Raw genomic sequence first — 22,900 nt, forward strand, 5'->3', positions numbered from 1 at the left:
CAGCTGAGCTGGGTCCGGGTGCCTGATCTCTCCATGGTTCTGGGTTAAGAGGCGTGGAGAGAGGTGTAACTTTGGGTGCGGTACTACAGATAGTTCCAGCAGTGTGGTGTACCACGGTTGTCTGGCCCAAGTTGGAGCTATTAGGATGAGAGTGAGGGAGTGTTGCTGTAGTTTGCGCACCACTAATGGAATGAGTGGGAGAGGCAGAGAAGCATACGCAAATCTGCCTGACCAGTTCATCCATATTGCATTGCCTTTGGACAATGGGTGTGGATACCTGGTGGCGAAGCTTGGGCATTTGGCGTTTTCGTGTGTGGCGAAGAGGTCTATTTGTGGATGGCCCCATATTTGAAAGTACGGGTAAAGAACTTGTGGATGGAGTTCCCACTCGTGGATTTGTGGTGTTTGTCTGCTGAGCAGATCGGCCATAGTGTTCTGGACTCCTGGGACATGTTGGGCTAGGAGAAAGATTTTTTGGGGTATGGCCCATCTCCATATGCTCTGTGCTAACTGAGAGAGCTGTGCAGAGTGTGTGCCGCCTTCTTTTTGTATATAGTACATGGCTGTCATGTTGTCCGTGCGGATTAGGACGGCCTTGCCTGAGACATGTGTTTGAAAGGTCTTCAGGGCTAAGAATATGGCTAGTAACTCTAGATGGTTGATGTGGAGTAACTTTTGTTGAGGTGTCCATCTGCCCTGTGTGGTGTTATGTAGTAGGTGAGCTCCCCAGCCGTAGAGCGATGTGTCCACTGTCAGTACTATCTGAGGAACTGGGTCCAGGAACGGTCGCCCTTTGGAAAGGTTTGTGGTGGTCCACCACTGTAGAGAGCGATGGGCACGACCGTCTTCCAACACCAGATCTGTCAATTGACCCTGGGCCTGGTTCCATTGGCGCGCTAAGCACTCTTGGAGAGGACGCATCTGGAGTCTTGCTTGAGGTACTATGAATATGCAAGAGGCCATCATTCCTATAAGTTGCATAAACACTCAAGCTGGAAGAGAGTGTTCCGGGTGAAATTTGGCGCGTAGAGCCTGAATGTTTGCTATCCTGGCAGGACTGGGATAGGCTAGCGCTTTTGATGTGTCTATGGTGGCACCGTGGTATTGTTTTATGTGGGACGGTTGCAAATGGGACTTGGTATGGTTTACTGTGAAGCCATGTTGGTGAAGTAGTTGGATAGTGGCGTGAGTGTGTTTTACACACTGGTTATATGAGTTGGCTTTTATGAGCCAGTCGTCTAGGTATGGGAAGACGTGGATGTGTTGTCTTCGCAGGTGTGCTGCCACTTGGCACTTGGTAAACACCCGTGGTGCTGTGGTGACTCCGAATGGGAGCACTCTGAATTAATAGTGTTGACCGTCCACTACAAATCTGAGAAACTTCCTGTGAGCCTTGTGAACAGGAATGTGGAAAAAGGCATCCTTGAGGTCTAGGGTGGCAAGGATGTCGTTTTGGGAGAGCAGGGGAAGTACCTGCTGGAGTGTGACCATGTGGAAATGGTCTGAGTGTATATAGTGATTTAGGGGTCTGAGGTCCAGGATGGGCCTTAGAGTGTCGTCCCTTTTTGGTATGAGAAAATATAGGGAGTAAACTCTCATATTTTGTTGGTGGGCAGGAACTAGTTCTATCACACTCTTTTGTAGGAGGGAGATTACAACCTGCTTTAGAAGTGACAAATGTTCCTGTGACATTGGGCGTTGTTTGGGTGGAATGTTTGGGGGGGGTAGATGTTAGTTCGAGGCAGTAGCCTGACCAAATTATCTGTCTTACCCATTTGTCTGAGGTGATAGTAGTCCAGACAGGAAAGAAATTGTGGAGTCTGCCCCCGACTGGAGTGGGATGGTCTGGGGGGAGTGGATGGAATTCATTGGGCAGGGGTGGAGGCAGAGCGGGAGGTGTTAGTTTTGCCTCTGCCCTTATTGTTGTTACCCCTGTAGCCACCTCTCTGGTAACCCCTAGTGAAGGTGGATTTGGCAGGGGCTTCATAGGAAGTGGAGGTGCTGTCGGAGGAGTAGCCTCTGGAGGTGCTCTGAAAGGAAGAGCGGCGAAAGGAGCGCCTGGGAGGGTGCGACTGTAGGGCTCCCATAGACTTTGCCGTATCGGTGTCCTTTTTCATTTTTTCCAGGGCAACGTCAACGTTTGGGCCAAACAGATGTTCCTGGTCAAAGGGGTGGTTGAGGATGGAAGCCTGCACCTCAGGTTTGAAACCCGAAATTCGTAGTCAGGCATGCCTACGGAGGAGGACGCTGGTGTTAATTGCCCTAGAGGCGGTGTCAGCTACATCGAGGGCGCAGCGAATGGAGGTGTTGGTGATGGTTTTACCGTTCTGGATTAGCTCGTTGGCTCTAATCTTGTATTTGTCAGGGAGGGATTACATTATGGCTTCTAATTCGTCATAATGTGCCATGTCATATCTTGCCAAAAGCACTTGAGTGTTTGCAATGCGCCATATGTTGGCAGCCTGGGATGCAGTTCGCTTGCCAGAGGCGTCTAGGAGTTTGGACTCCTTCATCAGGTGGTGGTGCCTCGCCTGATGCCTGGGAGTTTGCACGCTTCCTTGCAGTGGAGACTACTAGGGAGTCTAGTGGTGCGGGCCCTCTGATGTAGGTGGGGTCTGTAGGGGCGGCCTTATACTTCTTCTCGATGCGAGGGTTGAGGACCCTGGCCCTGACCGGGTCTTTAAAGACCTCTGGCGCGTGCTTGATAACCCCTTTAAGCATGGGCAGAATGGAAGTGGCCCTTTGTGTAGTGTCAAAGGTATCTAGGAGGAAGTCCTCCTCCACGGGGTCTGTATGGAGATCAACTCCGTGGTAGTGTGCAGCCCTATGGAGCAGTTGGTTAAACCCCATAGTGTCTTCCAGGGGGACGGTCTTGAAGGGTAAAGGTCGTCCTGCGGGACCATAGGGACGTCTGGGATGTTGTAGTCGTCCCATGGGTCTGGGGAGCCTGTAGGAGTGGGGTCCCCTGTGGGTTGGTCATGTGGTCCGTCCCCTGTGTCGTCGTAGACATCGTCATCATCCTCATCCGGAGAGGGTGTGGGGGAATGATGAGGTGGGGGAGGCGGAGGAGAGGGAGGAGGTGGAGGTGGCGGAGGAGGTGGAGGAGGGGGTGAAGGTAGTCTCAAATGGGAGGTAGCAAAGTCTCTTCTCTTTGGAGGTGGAGCTGGAGCAGGCTTGTCCAGCGGTCTCTTTATGATGCTGAGCATCAAATGTCCAGTTTTAGGGTCTTTGACAAGTGTTTTTTTGTAGTGGATCGGGCCGAAACAGTTCCTCTGTGAGGGGCCGATCCATCGGCGCCGAAGGTGTCGGAGCCGTAGGATTTTTTGTCTTGGAGTCGTTATCGGTTCGTTGTTTTGAGCTGTGTGGCTTAGAAATGTCCGGTTGTTTCCTCGGTTCCGAGATGACTTTCGGCTTCGAGGTGTGGGTGTCGAAGGCTTTGGATTTTTTGCTCGGTTCCGGGGATGGTGTCGGTACCGAGGAGCTAGTGCTTGTCTTTGGCGCCGAGTGCTTCGGTGTGCAGCTCGGCGTGGAGGAGGAGGAGGCCATCTTGTTTTTCGGTGCGGAGGAGTGTTTCTCGGCACCGACGGCAGGCTGGCTCGAGCCCGAGCTGCCAGAAGGCTTGATGGGCTTCTTTACCGGGTCCGAAAGCAAGGTATGTGATCCAGTGTCTTTGGTCGTGCCTAGGCCCGAGGGCGAAGGCGTGACCAAAGCCTTTTTCGATGCCGTCGAGGGTGGGGGTGGGGATCGATGTTAGTACTCACGCCCCTCTGTGCCGGAGTGATGTCCTCGACATCTGAGTCGTCGGCTTCGGAGGCGCTGACGAGGCCCTCTTCTGTGTGCTGGTCCTCGGGAACATCGACGCCTTCTCCGAAGATGTCGTCGGGGATTGCAGTCGACAAGTGTGCCATGGTTCTCCTCGCCCTTCGGTCCAGAATGGTCTTTTTTGACCGGAAGGATTTGCAAGCCGGACAGTCTCATGCCTCGTGTTCTGGGGAGACGCAGAGGTTGCACACCTCATGGAGATCGGTGTGGGGAAACTTTGACCCACATCGAGGACACTTCTTAAATGGAGTCCTTTCCATCAGCCAGGACCGGAGCTCAGGTAGGCCCGAAGGCCTTCGTCAAAGACCGGAATCGAAGACTTCGAACGAAGAGAGTCGCGTCGAGTGTGGAGATCGCGATCAAAATAATACCGCGGAAAGGGAAGGATTGCACACCGATCAGAAGAACTGAACGGTTCAGAACCAGAGCGCGAAGAACACATCCGAGCCCGATGGCGGAAGGAGCCGAAGCCCACACGCAGTATGATCCAAAGGAGGAGTCACATACCTCGTGACTTCCAAAGACTTTCCAAGAGGGAAAATAACTGCAAACATCCGGGCCCAACACCAGATGGCGATCTATGCACAGTGTGTAATCTGCAGCTCATATGCCTCGAACACATAGTTCTCTGTATGTTTGCAAGCAATGTCAACAGTGGAATTAACAAGTCAACTGGCTAGAACAATGTCTATAAGAGCAATGTGAGACCAAAACACTACTGGATGGGACAAACACAAGAAAAGTGAGGAAAGCCATAGAATCAGGAGCAGGGAAGTGAGATAGACAACAAAGCCATAGAATCAGGAGCAATGGCTGACCCGAAGCTCACTTTATCTATATTGGAAGTAATGGGTGTGGTCAACAGACAACTTAAACTGTCTGTAGCCGAGATCTAAAAGATTGTCTACTATTCTGGACTCATTACAAATAAAACTCCGTGCACTGGTGGGACAGCGAGTAGAATGCAGAGAGTGGGTCAATTTTTCCAATGTAAGTGTTTAAGGCATTTGTTTATTGGTATTTTCATTTAGTTTATCAAGACATAAGGACAATGTCTGGAATAGCATAAGTGTTAGTAAAGATCCAGAGCTGAGACTTGTCCTTTTTCTGAATGAAGAAATGGCATTTGACAGGGTAAACAGGGCTATGTGTCTACAATCTTGGAGTACTTAATACTCGAGGCAAAATATATCAATGTTAAGCCATTACATGCGAGTTTTACAACCAGAATAAACTGTGGTGTGATTCTTTAAACTGTTCCTCTGAAGCAGAGAAGGCCCTGACATTGCCACAATGGGTACCAGTTCTCCACTTTGTTGTTTGTTTTTAACCTGGAGGCACTTGGAATTGACACGAATATGGCAAAGACAGAGCAGGTCGAAACAAGCATTGATTGGACTAGTGGTACAAACCTCTGCTCTTTGTTGCCAACACCATTGCAACACTCTGAAGCTTAGAAAACTCAGTGATTACACTGATGGATATTAAAACAGATGTATCACCTTAATGAGCTGTATAATGAATTGGAATAAGTATGAAGAACTCCCACTAACCAAGCTAATGTTCTATTCAGATTATCTGATAAAGACATTTAGTCGCAGATTCCTTACTTTAGAATCCTCCTCAGGCGCAAGACTGGATCTAGAAATTGTTACCATAGCACGTCTGGGCATTGATAAAGGTGTTGCACGACTCCGTATTGACGTCTTCTGCCTAAGGTGACGTTGACGGAGTCTACATAACCCTCTCGCTGATGCATCAACGTCAGTTCCTTCTTTTCTGTGCTTGCAACACAGATCCGGAGCGGTTAGGTGGGCGGTTTTCAGCCCATCTCAACAGTTTGTCGAGGAAACAGTGTGCTTTTTTTTTTTATTTCTTCGGTGTTTAAGCCATGTGCATCTTATGGCAGACAAATGTAGACCTTGGAGAGCATCACAACTCCGAGGAGTGTGATTCCTGTCGTCGTCTTCGGCCAAAGCTGTTGAGGGAGTGTTGTTTGAAAATCGGCCAGCAGAGGCCCTGCATCTTTGTCGGTTCCCCTCGAAGTCCAGAGATCACTCGAGGAGCTGCTCACGTGAGGGTTCTTCACAGTCTATGTCGAAGGAATCCCCGGAGCAGAAATGGACAAAACTGATGAGTAAGTCAGGCGTCTGCGATGCTGTCTCCCAGCCTCCGGTTGAGGAGTCTTTACAGGAGTTTTCTCCGCACATCCTTGTTGTCCCTGGAACCGGGGCAACTCTGGCCCAAATGTGGAAATATTATATAATTCCCTGCATGAAGTCGTTATGCCTAACCTTCCCTCTGGTGCGCTTTCTAGTTCCAAGGAAGTGGGAGGTGCCTTAACTGGATCTGCACTGGTGTGTTTGCCTTCGGGACCAGTTAGGCCCTCAGGATCCGTTGTCAGATGCGTAACAGCACCAGTGCACAGCCCTTTGGGTTTCCACCGTCAGTCTGGTCAACCAATGACGTTAGTGGCGCCGGTCGACACAGGGCCTATTTCTCTTTACGACGTCGATATGACGCCACAACGGAATGGAATGACGTTGGACGCGCTACTGATGAAGCTGTCTGTTTTAGACATCTCTCCATCTGTCCCTAGACAATCTGTCACTGTTTTTCCTACAGAAGTATGCAGTTTTCAAGGTGGAGAGGAGAATATAAGGGATCAAAACCTTTTGGACAACACTGTCCTGCCTGCTGTAGTTGGAAATTGGTTGACAGAACTGAGTGAGGCTAGAGGAATTGAGTCCTCTCCAGCTTCGGACATACTTTCTCCACCTGGTATGGCTACAGAGGTAAGTTCCTCTTGTGCAAAAGTGTTAAGGAGAGCAGCTGTTGTGTTGGCTTGGCAACTTCCCTAAGTGGAACTATTCATGGACCCTGTAGTGAATGCACTTCACTAGGGGGAGACAGGCGTGGAACCCTTACTCCCTTATAATGAGTCTCTAAATGACATTTTATTAGGAGCTTGGTCAAGGCCAGTAACGGGAATGACAGTGGACAGGCTATATCCCATATGCATTGGCCCGCCCCTGGGTATCCTATCTGTCTCGTAAAACATCCATCCACAAAGGGTCTGGTTGTGCAAGCAGCGACAGCTTCTGCGGACCCTAGTGTCCTTCCTCTAGTCCCACCAACCACTGAGTCCAGATGGCTGGAAAGTTGGGGGAGAAAATGTTTCTCTTTGGTTGGTGTAGATGTGCGATCTTTGACTACTTCATGTGTTCTGGGCGGTTTTCCCATGCTTTATGAGACTCAGTGGAGCATTTGCTATCTTCTCTTCCAGAGGACACCAGAAGTGAACTCCTACAGTGGCTGCAGGATGTCCGAGAAGCGCCTAAATTTACCATAAAAAGTAGTATGTATACCACAGATTCTATGGGGAGAGCTATGGCTCAGTCAGTTGCACTGCAAAGACATGCATGGCTGCGTAAATCTGGATTTTCTGAGGCATTCCAAAACAGCCTAATAGATATGCCATTTGATGGTGTACACTTATTTGGTGTACATGCAGATTCCACTTTGCAGCGATTTAGAACAGGGTGGTGCTACAAAGACACCAAGACATATCTTTAATTGTTTTCATTCTTTCAGAATTTTGAAGAAGGATTGTTATGATTGAATAAGTAAGGTAGACACGTTCCTGAGAAGGAAGTGTCACTCGTGTTGCACTCGTTGAGAGAGAATGGAATCTCTTTATCTGTGAAGCTGGTTACACAAGGAAAGGTTGTCCAAGGTCAAATTAATTTATTGAACCAATTTCTTCAACTGATAATATAGAATTGTAATCATTATTTTAAGATCAACTCGTTGTCCGAATGCCCAATGCATTTCGGGCTGTTCAAGCCCTTCATCAGGGGCAACACTCTAGAGGAGAAAAGAGGGCAGGACTCAGTAGCAATATTCAAACATGTGGGTATAAATACTCCAAATAAGTGAGGAAACAAGGCAAAGTGTAGGAAGGTGAAGTCGAGAGGGAAGAAAGGTGATGAAGAAAGTATCCAAGAAACCACGTAAGAGAAGTGCTCACGGTCACTCGTGCAGTGAGTATAAAGTAAACTAGAAACGGATGCGAGGGTAATAATAGTACTCACAGGTGGATACCACGTCGGTGCATGGGCTAGAACATAAATTGAAAAAAGGCAAGTCGGTGAGTCAAGAAACGTGATTACCGACGAAGCGTTGAGGAGTGACTACTGGCGTGCTCTAGTTAAACCATGGGGCTGTTAATAACAGTTGAGGCTACAGCGTGCTGCCAAGAAAGTAAAGCCTAAGGAGTGAAGGGGTGTCATCGGGAGGTCTGAAAACTATAAAAAACGGGAAAGAAACTTACGGTTAAGTAGTGTAATCACGAAATCATCACGTAGCGGGGATGCGTTCAAACAGTGCTTCAGTGAATGTGAAGTTCGCGGGTGGCGGTCATGTAATAAGGAAACGCGTCGAATAAACGGAAGTGAATGTTCGTGAACTACACAAAGAAACACAGAAAAAAGACTCGTAGTTTTCATGCGGTGAGAGAGTGTGAAAAAGAGGAAAAAATACTCGTGTGATCACAAACCATCGGGAGAGTGTGGTAGAGAAATGGTGAATACATGGGGTTGCACATAGGGAATCACAAAGATGTAACAAGAATATACATAAGGTGCTGAACCATGAAAAATAAAATCAGAACAATTGGATACATGATAAACAGTGTGAAAATTAAGAAAACACCATCGGTCATGAAAAATTAAATGGAATAAGGTCATGGGGAATTCCAAAAAAGGGTCGTTCTCATGTATAGTGTTCAGTTCAAAGAAGTCGGAGATAGGTTACAAAAAACAGCCTAGATCGTAGCATTCATTAAGACCTTTTGGCTGAGTGGAATTGAGTTTGTGAATCCAAAACATTTCTCTTTGTAAGAGGAATTTACTGTTATCTCGTCCTTTCACATAAGGGATTTGTTCAAGGATGAGGAAACGGAGTTGACAGATGTTGTGTTGATGTTGATGAAAATGGGTGGCAATTATGGATTTGGCCTGTCGGGTTCGTATGTTGCTTTTGTGTTCATTGATTCGTATACGAATCTTCCTCTCTGTTTTGCCCACGTAGACAAGGCCACATGGGCATTTCAATAAGTAAATGACATTCTGACTGTTGCATGTTGCCGTCACTTTGAGTTTAATTGGGTAACCATGTAAAGGATGTTGAATTGTGGTCCCCTTGATGATACAGTTGCAATTACCACAGTTGAAACAGGGTAAAGTTCCTTTGAAAGTACTCGTGGTAGAATCTCTGGTGTTAGATAGAATTTGTTTGAAGTTGCGTGATCTTTGATACGCGAATCTTGGGGGTGTTTCAAAGATTTTATTGAAGTCCACCTCTGTACTTAACATTGGACAATATCTCAGGATGGTTTTCTTGATGTTGAAACTTTGAGTAGAGTATTTGGACACAAATGTCATTCTCTGTTGTGTTGATGTGGGTCGTTTTGCTTTGAGTAACATTTGACGGGTGGATTTCTCTGTCTTAAGGATGGCTTTATCCAGAACATCATTGGGATATTTTCGTTGTTTGAACTTTAAGATACACTGTGTTTTACTGGCTTCGTAAAGCTCGTTGGTGCTACAAATCCTTTTTAATCTAAGTAGTTGTGAATATGGCAAATGATTTTTGAGCGATGGTTGGTGGAAACTGTGAAAGTGAAGAAGGTTATTGCGATCTGTGGATTTAGTGTGTACTTGTGTAATGAGGTTACCTTGCTTGATGGTGATGCGAGTATCCAGAAATGTAATCGATTCCTTGTTTAAGAGATGTGTGAATTCAATGCGTTGATCAACTGTGTTGAGATTTTCAATGAGAGATTCAAGCTGTTGAGTTGGACCGTTCCATATGATGAAAATGTCATCAATGTACCTTTTATAAAGGACGAGGTGCTCAGTCCATTCAATGTTGGTTAAGATGTTGTCCAGTTCGAATCGGTGTATGTAAAGATTGGCATATGATGGAGCGGCACAATTGCCCATAGAAGTGCCAGAGCATTGAATGTAAAAGGTGCCAGACCATTCGAAGTAACTGTGGTAAAGGGTGAAGTGCATGAGTTCCATGAGGAACACTTTGAGATTGTTTGGTTTATCCGTGTTTATCAAGAATGATTCAATGGCTTCAATACCTTTATCAAGAGGAATCGAGGTATAAAGTGATTTCACATCAATGGTACAAAGGATAGTGTCAGCTGTAATCAAATCACGACTAGATTCAAGAATATTGAGAAAATCGGTGGTGTCTTTTATGTATGTGGTCATGGATTGAACTGACGCCTGTAAATGCTTATCCAAGTACCTTCCGATTGGTTTGTGAAGTGAATTGATTGTTGAGACGATGGGTCTGAATGGTGGTTTTATGGCATTCTTATGAATTTTGGGAAGCATGTAAATGTAGGGTATTGATGGATTGGTTTTGATCAAATATTTTTTGTCTTCTTCAGTGATGGTTCCTTGTTCAAGAGCGGTGTTAACGATGGTTTTGAGAATGTCGAGGAATTCATTCGTGGGATCAAGTGGTATAGGCATGTATGTCCGTGTGTCCTTGACATGTTCATTCACGCTTTCAACATAGAAGGTCGAATCCATAATTACCAATGCTCCTCCTTTGTCAGCTTGACGTATGGTAATTTCTGACCTGTTCGCTAGTGTCTGCAGAGTTTCAACTGTAGTAATTGCAACTGTATCATCAAGGGGACCACAATTCAACATCCTTTACATGGTTACCCAATTAAACTCAAAGTGACGGCAACATGCAACAGTCAGAATATCATTTACTTATTGAAATGCCCATGTGGCCTTGTCTACGTGGGCAAAACAGAGAGGAAGATTTGCATACGAATCAATGAACACAAAAGCAACATACGAACCCGACAGGCCAAATCCCCAATTGCCACTCATTTTCATCAACATCAACACAACATCTGTCAACTCCGTTTCCTCATCCTTGAACAAATCCCTCATGTGAAAGGACGAGATAACAGTAAATTCCTCTTACAAAGAGAAATTTTTTGGATTCACAAACTCAATTCCACTCAGCCAAAAGGTCTTAATGAACGCTACGATCTAGGCTGTTTTTTGTAACCTATCTCCGACTTCTTTGAACTGAACACTATACATGAGAACGACCCTTTTTTGGAATTCCCCATGACCTTATTCCGTTTAATTTTTCATGACCGATGGTGTTTTCTTCATTTTCACACTGTTTATCATGTATCCAATTGTTCTGATTTTATTTTTCATGGTTCAGCACCTTATGTATATTCTTGTTACATCTTTGTGATTCCCTATGTGCAACCCCATGTATTCACCATTTCTCTACCACACTCTCCCGATCGTTTGTGATCACACGAGTATTTTTTCCTCTTTTTCACACTCTCTCACCGCATGAAAACTACGAGTCTTTTTTCTGTGTTTCTTTGTGTAGTTCACGAACATTCACTTCCGTTTATTCGACGCGTTTCCTTATTACATGACCGCCACCCGCGAACTTCACATTCACTGAAGCACTGTTTGAACGCATCCCCGCTACGTGATGATTTCGTGATTACACTACTTAACCGTAAGTTTCTTTCCCGTTTTTTATAGTTTTCAGACCTCTCGATGACACCCCTTCACTCCTTAGGCTTTAATTTCTTGGCAGCACGCTGTAGCCTCAACTGTTATTAACAGCCCCATGGTTTAACTAGAGCACGCCAGTAGTCACTCCTCAACGCTTCGTCGGTAATCACGTTTCTTGACTCACCGACTTGCCTTTTTTCAATTTATGTTCTAGCCCATGCACCGATGTGGTATCCACCTGTGAGTACTATTATTACCCTCGCATCCATTTCTAGTTCACTTTATACTCACTGCACGAGTGACCGTGAGCACTTCTCTTACGTGGTTTCTTGGATACTTTCTTCATCACCTTTCTTCCCTCTCGACTTCACCTTCCTACACTTTGCCTTGTTTCCTCACTTATTTGGAGTATTTATACCCACATGTTTGAATATTGCTACTGATTCCTGCCCTCTTTTCTCCTCTAGAGTGTTGCCCCTGATGAAGGGCTTGAACAGCCCGAAATGCATTGGGCATTCGGACAACGAGTTGATCTTAAAAGAATTATTACAATTATATATTATCAGTTGAAGAAATTGGTTCAATAAATTAATTTGACCTTGGACAACCTTTCCTTGTGTAACCAGCTTCACAGATAAAGAGATTCCATTCTCTCTCAACGAGTGCAACACGAGTGACACTTCCTTCTCAGGAACATGCCTACCTTGCTTGAATTGAATTCCCAACTCGGGGGGACATACTCGTCTGCACCAACAATTATTTTTCTAACTGTCTACCCGTTGAACACTGAGTGCGCACATTCTGCATCTTTCTACTGTATGATTGAATAAGTGGCATATTCTTTATGATGGCACACAGTGTAGTGCGCAATCCAAGTGTTAATATGTATACACTTATGGTTATTTACATGTATCATCATCATCACCCTTATGAGCGAAATGTTGTGATGTTGAAGAGTATCATGTGGGAAGTTACTCTAAAGGACTCTTTTCAAGTGGAGTCATATTCTTTGAAGTTATTACCTACTATCCTACAATAGGTTTTCATTATTACTATTTACCGGTAGGTGCGGAAGTGGTAACTTTCTACTTTAGGTCTGTCAATGACAGCTTTGCATCTGTTTATTTCTTTTCTGATCCTTAATGGGTTGTTGCCTTATACACAGGTCATACTGTTTTTTCTTTACTCTGAAGAAGAGCTTATGCTCAAGAGTTGATAACCATTATGGTTTGTTCCAAGCTCCGAGTAAAGTATCTTTTGTATGCTTGGTAAGAAGTTAGATATATATGTACACGTTGAACCGGGATCACTCAGCTTGTGAAATAAAGACCCTCATTGGAGAGATTAGAATTACCAGTCTGTCAAGTGTTAACTGATCTGTCTTAAGATATAATGAATTCAGCAAATTTAGTAGTCCTTTGAGGGACATTTGATAATCGAAACTCCATGGATGTCTCTGTCTATGGCTCGCATATTGTAAGATATTTAATTTAAAATAATCCTCTTATTCCTGTTGTTTAATATGCAACAGTTATATGTAGATACGTTATATATATCTATATCTAGCTATCTATATATATACTTTATGTCTGGGTTATTCTTGTTGTCCTTTAATAGAATTAAGTTTTATTGATAAAAAAAATACTTCTTGTGTGCTCAAGAAAGGTAGTTTGTAGCCCACTTTACTAGTATATGTGGGTTCTACGTCTACTTCTGGTATTTGCTTTACATCTAAGCAATAGGTCATTTTCCTTAATGATGATAGTAAAAGTTCTTTATTTTTGCTGGATTAAGCAGGTGGGGACCAAGATGTTAACATCTTGTAGGCCTTAAGACACTATGGGCCCGATTACGAGTTCGGCGGTGTGGGAGCTGACCGCCACGCCATCACCTTGCTCTCACATCGCCAAACAACACTGCTGCCAGCCCACCAGACTGCGAATGAAATCATGTTCGGGTGGGCGGCATGCCAGTCCCGTGGCGGTGCACTATAAAGGCTCAAATGACAGCCTCAATGTTGCACCACCACGGGACAGCCACAGCTCTTTCGAGCACGGCATGGACTGTGAAGTTCATGCCGTGCTGGAACTGGGGGTGCATGCATGCAGGGGAGCATAACATGTGGCCCCCTACATACACCAACATGCATGGGGCAAGGGGGGCTTTTGTTTCCTGACCACCAGCAGTTTCATGGAGTAGGAACATCCATAGAACAGCTGGCAGTTGGGAAACTTGTAATATGCATGGCGGTACCACAGTGGCACCGCCAACATATTGTGAGCCCCTGATGGCCGTCCCAACGCCAGGGAACGTGGTTTCCTGGCGGTTACGGCGGTAAAATGGCAGTCCAACCATCAAAGCTGTACTACGGCGACAGTCAGACCGCCGGTTCGCCCGTGGCCGGACCGCCACTTCCGTGCCACCATGAGTTTGGCAGTCCACGGACCGCCAAGCTTATAATCAGGCCCTATATGTTTTTGCTTTTAAGGTTCTGTCTTATAGCTATTACAGTTAGGTGGCTATTCTAGATACTCCTGTAAACATTTGTTGGTTTATAAATGTTGTTTCATAATTATTGTTTTGTTTTCCTGGGATTGGGTCAGGCTGTTTTAGGTCTCCAGGAAGATGTAGCCTCTATGTTTATTCTATATGACACTTTTCGTTATTGCTTAAGATTCCCTTTTTTTCTGAAAGAAATTCCCCTCAAATGGTGCACATTTTCTTCTCTATGAAGATGTTCATATACATTTATACATGAGGAGAATAGGTGTGTGCCTCATAATTTCTACTTTTGTAAAAGACTTTTATTACTATTTTAAAGGCTCTTTGCTCTTCTAGGTACAACTATTTTTCATCAATCAACTGACTGTAATTATTTGTAGTTTAGGTTCACACTTTACGGAGTTTTGTCTTTAGATGTGATATATAAAATCAGCTGGAATCTGTTTTTTATAGAATCCTTTAAGTTTTCCGGTTTCGGTATCATATGTAGATGGGTCTCTATTCATATAGTATGGTCACGAACTAGCTTTGGTTTTTGCTAGACTAGCAAGGTTCCTTTTTTTACTTACTATCTTATTCAACTTTATACTACTATTGCTTAATGGTGGTGTCTCAGGCAATTTGCATTACGCTGACGTTTTGGATGGCTGTTGATTTTCTACATGGTATGATGCCCACTATGGTTTCCATACTGTTATGTCAGTATCGTCTGACTGATTACTCAGCTTTATTTTATATCTATGTGTTATACTTTTTCTTTTGTTAATACATAGATGGTTATTTATTTTACTCCTATGTCAGTATTTATCTTGGGGTTATCCAAGAGGTATTTGTATTATCTCTAGTTGATGTGTCTAGGGATAAGACTGGTTCTATGCCAATGGTTGCTATTGTTGTCTTTGACTCTTTTTAATAGAGCATTCGTTATGCTTTTCCTCGGGTGATGGAATTTTCTCAGTGTTTACAGAGCAGGTCTGGCTTGGATAGAACTCTGTATGACAAAGAGGTATTACTCAATGGCATGACCTGCTGATCTGTGTTTCACATGTATCGAACACGCAGTTCGAGTCTAGATGTTTACGCAAATAGCTTTATATGTACAGGATCATTTGGCAAAAATTGTCCTACTGTCATGGGTAACGTTATCCCCATGCTTTCAATGTCTTTATGACTTTTTTTTCTGTGGTCCTTTCCGCAGTGCTTATGTTGTGAGCATGCAGGGGTTCGGATCCCATTAAGGATGCAAACTGTTTTCTATTCATATTGTTAGTTGGCTTCTACCACAGTTTGTCATGCTAACATGGATAATTGTATTCCCATGTTTTTTAGGTCTCGCCTGACCCAGCGCATGCGCTGGCCTGGCGAGACTTTTTGTGAGGGCTCAAAAAATGCTACCATAGCCAGCCTAGAGCGACAGTGCATGTGCGCGGGCGCGCGCTTAGGAGCAGAGGCCGGCAAACCTCGTCATGCTCGTAAGCACCCGCGATCACTTTCACTTTCTCCCGCGATCACTTTCGCGGCGCCTCTTTGATGTTCTCGTTCAAAGAACATCAAACATCAAAGAACATGTTGTGTTAATGCTTTGCTGCGCCCGTTTGACTTACAATGTGCTTTCTCTTTCCACAAACTCGATGTTTGTGTTCCTTTATTTTGAGATGCTTTTAGTATTACTGTCACACACACACCCACAACCACACACACAACCACACACACAACCACACAACCACACACACCCACAACCACACACACACAACCACAACCACACACACAACCACACACACAACCACACACACACAACCACACACAACCACACACACAACCACACACACACAACCACACACACACAGCCACACACACACAACCACACACAACCCCACACACAACCACACACAACCACACACACACACGTACAATCACACACCCACAACCACACACACAACCACACACACACACAACCACACCCATTCACACACACAACCACAGCCACACAAACAACCACACACACACACAACCACACACACACAACCACACTCAACCTCACACCCAACCACACACAACCACACACAACCACACACACACAACCACACAAACAACCATACACCCACAACCACACACAACCACACCCAACCACACCCACAACCACACACAACCACACACACACACACACAACCACACACACAACCACACACAACACACACAACCACACACACACACAACCACACACACACAACCACACACACAACCACCCACACAACCACACACACACACACACACAACCCCACACACAACCACAACCACACATACAACCACACATACAACCACACCCACACACCCACACACACAACCACACCCACACATACAACCACACACACACAACCACACACACACAACCACACATACACACACACAACCACACACACACAACCACACACACACAACCACAAACACACAACCACATACACACAACCACACACACACAACCACACACACACAACCACACACAGCATTGGCATAGCCAATAGGTCTCGTCTTTGGGACCTTATAAGTGTTTAGCCACGCAACAGTTGATGTGGTTGCACCAAGAATATTGTGCTGCATAACGAAATACTTAGAAGGGCCCAAAAGCGAGACCTATTGACTATGCCAATGCTTGTTTATATATCTTATGACTTTACTTATCTGTGGTTCCTTCCACATGTTTTTAATTTGTAGAACATGTTATTGCTTACCTACATTATTATGAATGTCTGGTCTTTTTCTTTGGTTTTAGACCGGTTTTGTTCTAGTTAGATGTAGCTGCAGATTCCTTACCGACCTTCCATCCTCCCGCTCTACGAACTGAGTCCTCTTTTGTCTTTGATTTCGTTATGGAAATTCACATACTGAATTAAGAATTCTGTGATTATTTGACACAAGGATGTCTTTTATTTTAGCATACTGTTTCAAAGGGCAGTTTCTTTATGTGGCTCCATGTTTTAAGCGTGGAAAATTGCCAGAGAATGACCTGACATTGGCGTGCCGGTGAGGGGGTTATATAGGCACCGTCAATGTCACATCAGGTGGATGATGTCGATACGAAGTCATGCGACGCCCACTTCCAACGTGCAGACGTGCTATGGAAATATTTTCTGGATCCAGTCTTGTGCCTGTGCAAGCATTCTGCAACTGATTTCTGTCTCTACCAGATAATGCGTTACCAAAGGTAAGTAACTTTTTCATTAGCTGTATGCTAGTAATCTGAATACGACAATTGATTATATGGGAACGAAGCGAGTTATGAAAATGCATGAGATAAATTCAGAGAACTTACTGTTGCTGTACGTCCATGCAGACAGACCTTCACTCCATTGTCCTGGGGTCTTAGCGTTTACTCGAACCCTACACTGGTACAGCTGCTTGGGCTCTAGGCTCTCGAGGATGACTCCATTTTTTGTCTGATTTACTACCATAATAGATGCAGGCTCATCAATGCAGTTAACTTTCCTGTATTCAACTTCATATACATACTGCTCTTTTATCTGCATTGATGTCAGCCATGTCAAGTTCAGAGATGACTGGCTTTTTGGAATCAAGATGAGACCTTCTGGTGGGGGGAAACCTTGAAAAAAGATCAGAGAAAACTATATAAAATAAAGGTCATTATCTCTGCGGGTTAGTCAAAATAGTAGCTTGGGTTCCAGCATATAGAAGATCATATTGTTAATTTCTTTGAAAACTGATCACAAACCTTAGATATGTATTGTAAATACTGTACAAAAAATTAACTATGATATCATACATTTCATTTCCGTTGTTTTTCTATTGCAGCCCTAAACATAAATGTTTAAGGACTTTAAAAATATTTAACATTCCTGCAAAAAGTCTAGGAAATAGTTAAAAGACGTATTGAGAGGTTGGGACAAAAAACCTGTGGTCCAAATTTATTCTTGACCCCAAATGTGTTGGATGTTCCAGCATAAATCAAATACATGAACCACCCACAAAGTATTCTTAAAGTAAAACAAACACTGTTGTATGCCCTCCTCTTTTGCTCAGTCATAATCATTCTTCCTCTTTCTCCCCTTCCTTCACCCCCTCATTTTAATAATTGGCATGCCTGTAACACGATATTACGCAGTGTTCACATTTTCACTGCCACGCTTGAGCCATGTTCCTCAGATTATTTTGTTTCCTTTCTTATGCTACTCAGGGTTGACAATTCCACAAGCACATAGCGTATTGCATCTTCTATTTCTCTCTTGCCGGTAACTGACTACCTATGATTCATCTGTCCAGCTTTAAGGTAGGTTCTGTTGCTGGATGGTAGTTCACCATATCAGACACTAAATCATTCTGCATTTTTGCCCAGGATGGAACGCGTTACTTACCTGTAACTGCGGTTATCCAGTATTGGTATCTTTCATAGATTCACATGCCTGAATCATTCCCCGTCGTCAGAATGGGAGTCACCGGTAAATAACAAAGCAATGTCTTAAAAGACATATACAGCAATAGGCCCCAGAGGCCTTAGCTTAGTAAGCTATCCACGTCCTTATGTAAAAAGGACCAGATTTTGGCCAGAGCCAATCAGCTAACACCACCCTCTAGAACCTTCCTGGTAGGAGCTCTAGTCCCTCAGATTTTCGTAAGCACAGTGCTAAGCAGTTGTATCACTGAGAGATCCAAGAGAGCCCCTCCAGGGGAGGTGGGTGGGTTGCATGTGAATCTATGAAAGATACCAATACTGGATAACCGCAGTTACAGGTAAATAACGTGTTCCTTATCCAGTATTAGGGTATCTTTCATAGATTCACATGCCTGAATCAGAGTAGTAAGCAGTGAAAAGCACATTTCGAAAAATATGGAAATTATACAGTCACTAGATGAACACATCTATCTGTGAGAAACAACAGCACTACAGAAAACCAATGAGTCAGTCAAGGTATACATTATAGTGCGAAATGTGCATAAATCAGGATGGTGGGATGAAAGAAAGGGCTCACCTCTATTGAAAAAGATGACGTAGTACCGCTTGACCCACTGACGCATCCTTCATGATGTCTGTATCCAGGCAGAAATGCTTGGTGAATGTATGCGGCGTCTTCCATGTGGCCGCTCTACAAATGTCTACAATGGGTACCCCAGCAAACAGTGCCATGGAAGTAGACATGGCCCTTGTGGAATGGGCACGGACCGTTGTTCTCAGCGGACGTCCTGCCTGTTGGTGACAGAAGGAAATGGCTGAAGAAATCCAGCGGGAGATGCTCTGTTTTGTGAGTGGTAGCCCTTTTCGAGGTCTGCTGTAGGCTATGAAGAGCTGATTAGATTTACGAAATGGTTTCGTTCTATCAATGTAAAATTTTAAACATCGCTGAATGTCTAGGGAATGTAGAGTTCTTTCCACCACTGTTTGTGGATTCGGGAAGAATGAGCGTAGAACAACAGGTTCATTGAGGTGGAATTGAGATGGAACCTTGGGAATGAACGCTGGATTGGTGCGGAGAAGGACCCTATCTTGTTTGAATTGCAGGAATGGGTCTTGGATAGAGAATGCTTGGAGCTCCCCCACTCGCCTCGCCGAGGTAAGGGCCAGCAAAAGTGCCACCTTCCAGGAGACAAACTTAAGGTCAGCTCTGTGGATTGGCTCAAACGGGTGTTTCATCAGTTGAGCTAGCACCGTGTTGAGATGCCAAGTCGTTGGAGCAGGCTTTACTGGAGGGAATGTTCGAAACAGTCTTTTTAGGAATTGCTTAATGAGTCTGTGAGACCATAATGATGGGCCTGAAGAGGATCTCCTGAAGCGTGAAATTGCAGCTAGATGTACCTTAATGGAGGCATGAGCCAGGCCAGATTTTGCCAGATGTAAGAGGTACGGCAGGACTTGCTCTGGGGTGGAAGAAAGAGGGTGTAACCTGTTTGTTTTACACCAGATACAGAATCTCTTCCATTTGAGCGAGTATGTCTTGTTGGTACTATCTGCTCGAGCTCGAGCTAGAATTTGTCTGCAGTCTGGAGGAATGTCTAAGCCCTGAAGCTCTCTGAACTCAGGAGCCATGCTGATAACCTGAGAGATGCCAGATCCGGATGTTGAATCTGCTGATTGTTGAGCGTTAGAAGAGATGGAAACGGCTTCAATCTGATTGGAGGTTCCAGGGAAAGGAGGTGAAGCTCCGTGAACCAGTGTTGGCGTGGCCAAGCTGGGGCTATTAATATCAGAGTGCAGGGTTCCGCTTTCATCTTCCTTAGTACCCTGGGGATCAGGGGAAACGGCGGAAAGGCGTACACAAAGACGTTGCACCATGCTATCGAAAAGGCATTCCCCAGGGATCCTGGTTGGGGATGCCAGCTTGCAAAGTGTTGGCATCTGGCGTTGTGCTGGGTGGCGAAGAGGTCAAGCAGAGGGGTGCCCCATTGAGCGAAAATGTTGTTGAGAACTAGTTGAACCAGTTCCCACTCGTGGCACACTGCCTGCCTCCTGCTGAGATAATCTGCCAACATGTTGTGGACTCCTGGAACATAATCTGCTCGAAGGGAGATGTTGTGTCGGAGCAGCCAGTTCCAAATTTTTTGCGACTCGTGCGAAAGTGTCAGCGAGCGAGTCCCTCCTTGCTTGTTCAGATAATGCATTGTCGTAGTGTTGTCTGTCCGGACAAGCACTACTGAGTTTTTGATTCGTGGGAGGAAAGCCACGAGAGCTAGATAGACTGCTCGAAGCTCTAAAAGGTTGATATGAAGCATCCTCTCCGAAAGGGACCACTTTCCGCTTATCTGCAGTTCTTGGAGGAAGGCCCCCAGCCCTCTAAGGAGGCGTCCGTGGTGATTATATGAGGAGCAGCAGGAAGCAAGAAAGGCAAGCCTTGAGAAAGGTTCTGGGAGCAAACCCACCATCGTAGAGCTTGTTTGATCACCGGGGTTACCTGGATGATGTCGTCGAAGGACCCTGTACACTGGATCCACTGATCCGACAGTGCTTCCTGTAGGGGTCGCATCCGAAGACGGCAATGCAGGATTAATAGGATGCAAGAAGACATCATCCCGAGCAGGGACTTGAAAAGACGCACTGACAGCATCTTTCTGGACATTATCCGGAGCGCCAGAGATCGAAGTTTGTCTTTGCGTTCCTGTGACGGGAATGCCTTCTTCTGTATGGTGTCTAGTGTAGCTCCCAGAAAGTGCATGCCCTGGGATGGCTGCAGGACAGACTTGCCATGGTTGAGAGTTAGTCCCAGCGACTCGAAAAGCGTCAGACAGGCGTTGGAAGATCTTGTCACTCCGTCTAGAGATGGAGACTTGATAAGCCAGTCGTCTAGATATGGGAAGACTTGGTGATGGCAATGGCGTAGGTGCGCAGCCACTGGTGCTAGACATTTGGTGAAAATGCGTGGCGCTGATTTGAGTCCAAATGGCAGAACTCGAAACTGATAATGCCTGCCCGCCACCATGAATCGCAGGAATTTCTTGTGGTTGCGGTGTATTGGAATATAAAAATAGGCGTCTTGAAGGTCTAACGACACCATATAGTCGTTCGCGTTGAGTAGATGTAAAACCTCCTGAATGGTGATCATACGAAACAACTGTTTTTTCAGAAATTTGTTGAGATTCCTCAATATAGGCCTCCATTTTTTCTCTTTTTTCCGGATGAGAAAGAAGTGGGAGTAGAATCCTTTTCCTCGTCGGCTTGGGGGAACTCTCTCTATAGCTCCTTTCTGAAGCATAATCTTCACTTCTAGAAGTAAAGGACGTAAGTTCTTGTGAGTTTTTTGGCGGGGAGGAGTTTGAGGAGGGATCTGTATGAATTCCAAAGAATGGCCGAATTGTACTAATTGGAGGACCCATCGGTCCGTCGTTATCTTTTGCCAATTTTGGAGAAAGTGGGAGATTTTCCCGCCAATCTTGGAGGGTGGAGAGAAGCTTGAGACCGGCTGCAGCTGAAAGTCATTGCCGCCGCGCGGCTCCTTTTTGTCTTCCTCCTTTGCCACGAAAGGAAGATTTGTGGTAAGAAGATTGCTGTCGCTGCTGATATTGCGGACGGTACTGTTGGGAGGAGGAGAAAGAGGAACGTTGTTGGAAATCTCCTCTGATGGAAGTCCGACCTCTCCCTCTTGACCCACGAAAGGAAGAGTTCTGAGACTGTAAAGAACCCAAAGCCCTGGCGGTATCCGTATCTTTTTTGATACCCTGCAATGCCTCATCAATATGAGGACCGAAGAGCAGCTGGCCATCATATGGCATGTCCAGCACCTTAGTTTGGACCTCTGGCCTGAAATAAGTTGCCTTGAGCCAACCCTGGCGTCGGAGAACGGCTGCGCCGGCCAGTTGTCTAAAGCCGGTTGAAACAATATCCATTGCGCAGTCTATAAGTTCAGAGGCAGATCTTTCACCCTCTAACAGAATCTTCTTTGCCTCCTCTTTTGATTCGTCAGGCAAGTCCACCAAGTATGGTGCAATGTCCGCCCACATTTGACGGTTGTATCTTCCCAACAGTGCAAGGGCGTTGGAGGCACGCACTGTTAAGGCCGACATAGAGGAAAACCGTTTTCCTATGTTGTCCAGACGTCTTCCCTCTTTATCTGGTGGGGCTGTCAACAGAGCAGCTGGGTTGTTTGACCTCCTCTGTGCAGCCTGAGTGATTACAGAGTCCGGCTTTGGATGGCCTGTGAGACAAACCGGAGCGGTGTCTGGAGCTTTATATTTTTTGTCCAGGCGTGGTAGAACCGGCGGGACCGATGAAGGGTTCTGCATAATCTTTATGCCTTGGTCCCAAATATAATCAATAATAGGAATTGCCCGAACAGACTTTTTGAAAGGTTCCTTAAAGTCATATAGGAAACAGTCTTGTTGGTGCGAGGGCATTGGAATCTGGAAGCGCTGGGCCACTCTTTCAATGATGTTATGGAAACCGCCGATGTCCTCTGGCGGTGAGTCGGCTGTGGTAGGGGCAGGTGAAACCGGGCAGGGAAGGATGTAATCATCCCATTCATCCTGGTGAGACTGGACGTCCTGAAGTTCTCCCT

The 22,900-nt window shown here is 45.3% G+C and overlaps 1 protein-coding gene across 1 annotated transcript in view; it reads right to left on the reverse strand.

Moving 5' to 3' along the window:
- TEK (TEK receptor tyrosine kinase) overlaps positions 1–22,900 on the reverse strand; it is a 542,264-nt gene that overhangs the window by 207,633 nt on the left and 311,731 nt on the right. The window contains exon 12 of the mRNA XM_085641331.1: positions 17,218–17,505. Coding sequence (XP_085497457.1) covers positions 17,218–17,505 — 288 coding nt within the window. The remainder of the gene's footprint in view (positions 1–17,217; positions 17,506–22,900) is intronic.

This window comes from Triturus cristatus, chromosome 2_2 (assembly GCF_964204655.1).
Source record: "Triturus cristatus chromosome 2_2, aTriCri1.1, whole genome shotgun sequence".
NCBI lineage: Eukaryota > Metazoa > Chordata > Amphibia > Caudata > Salamandridae > Triturus > Triturus cristatus.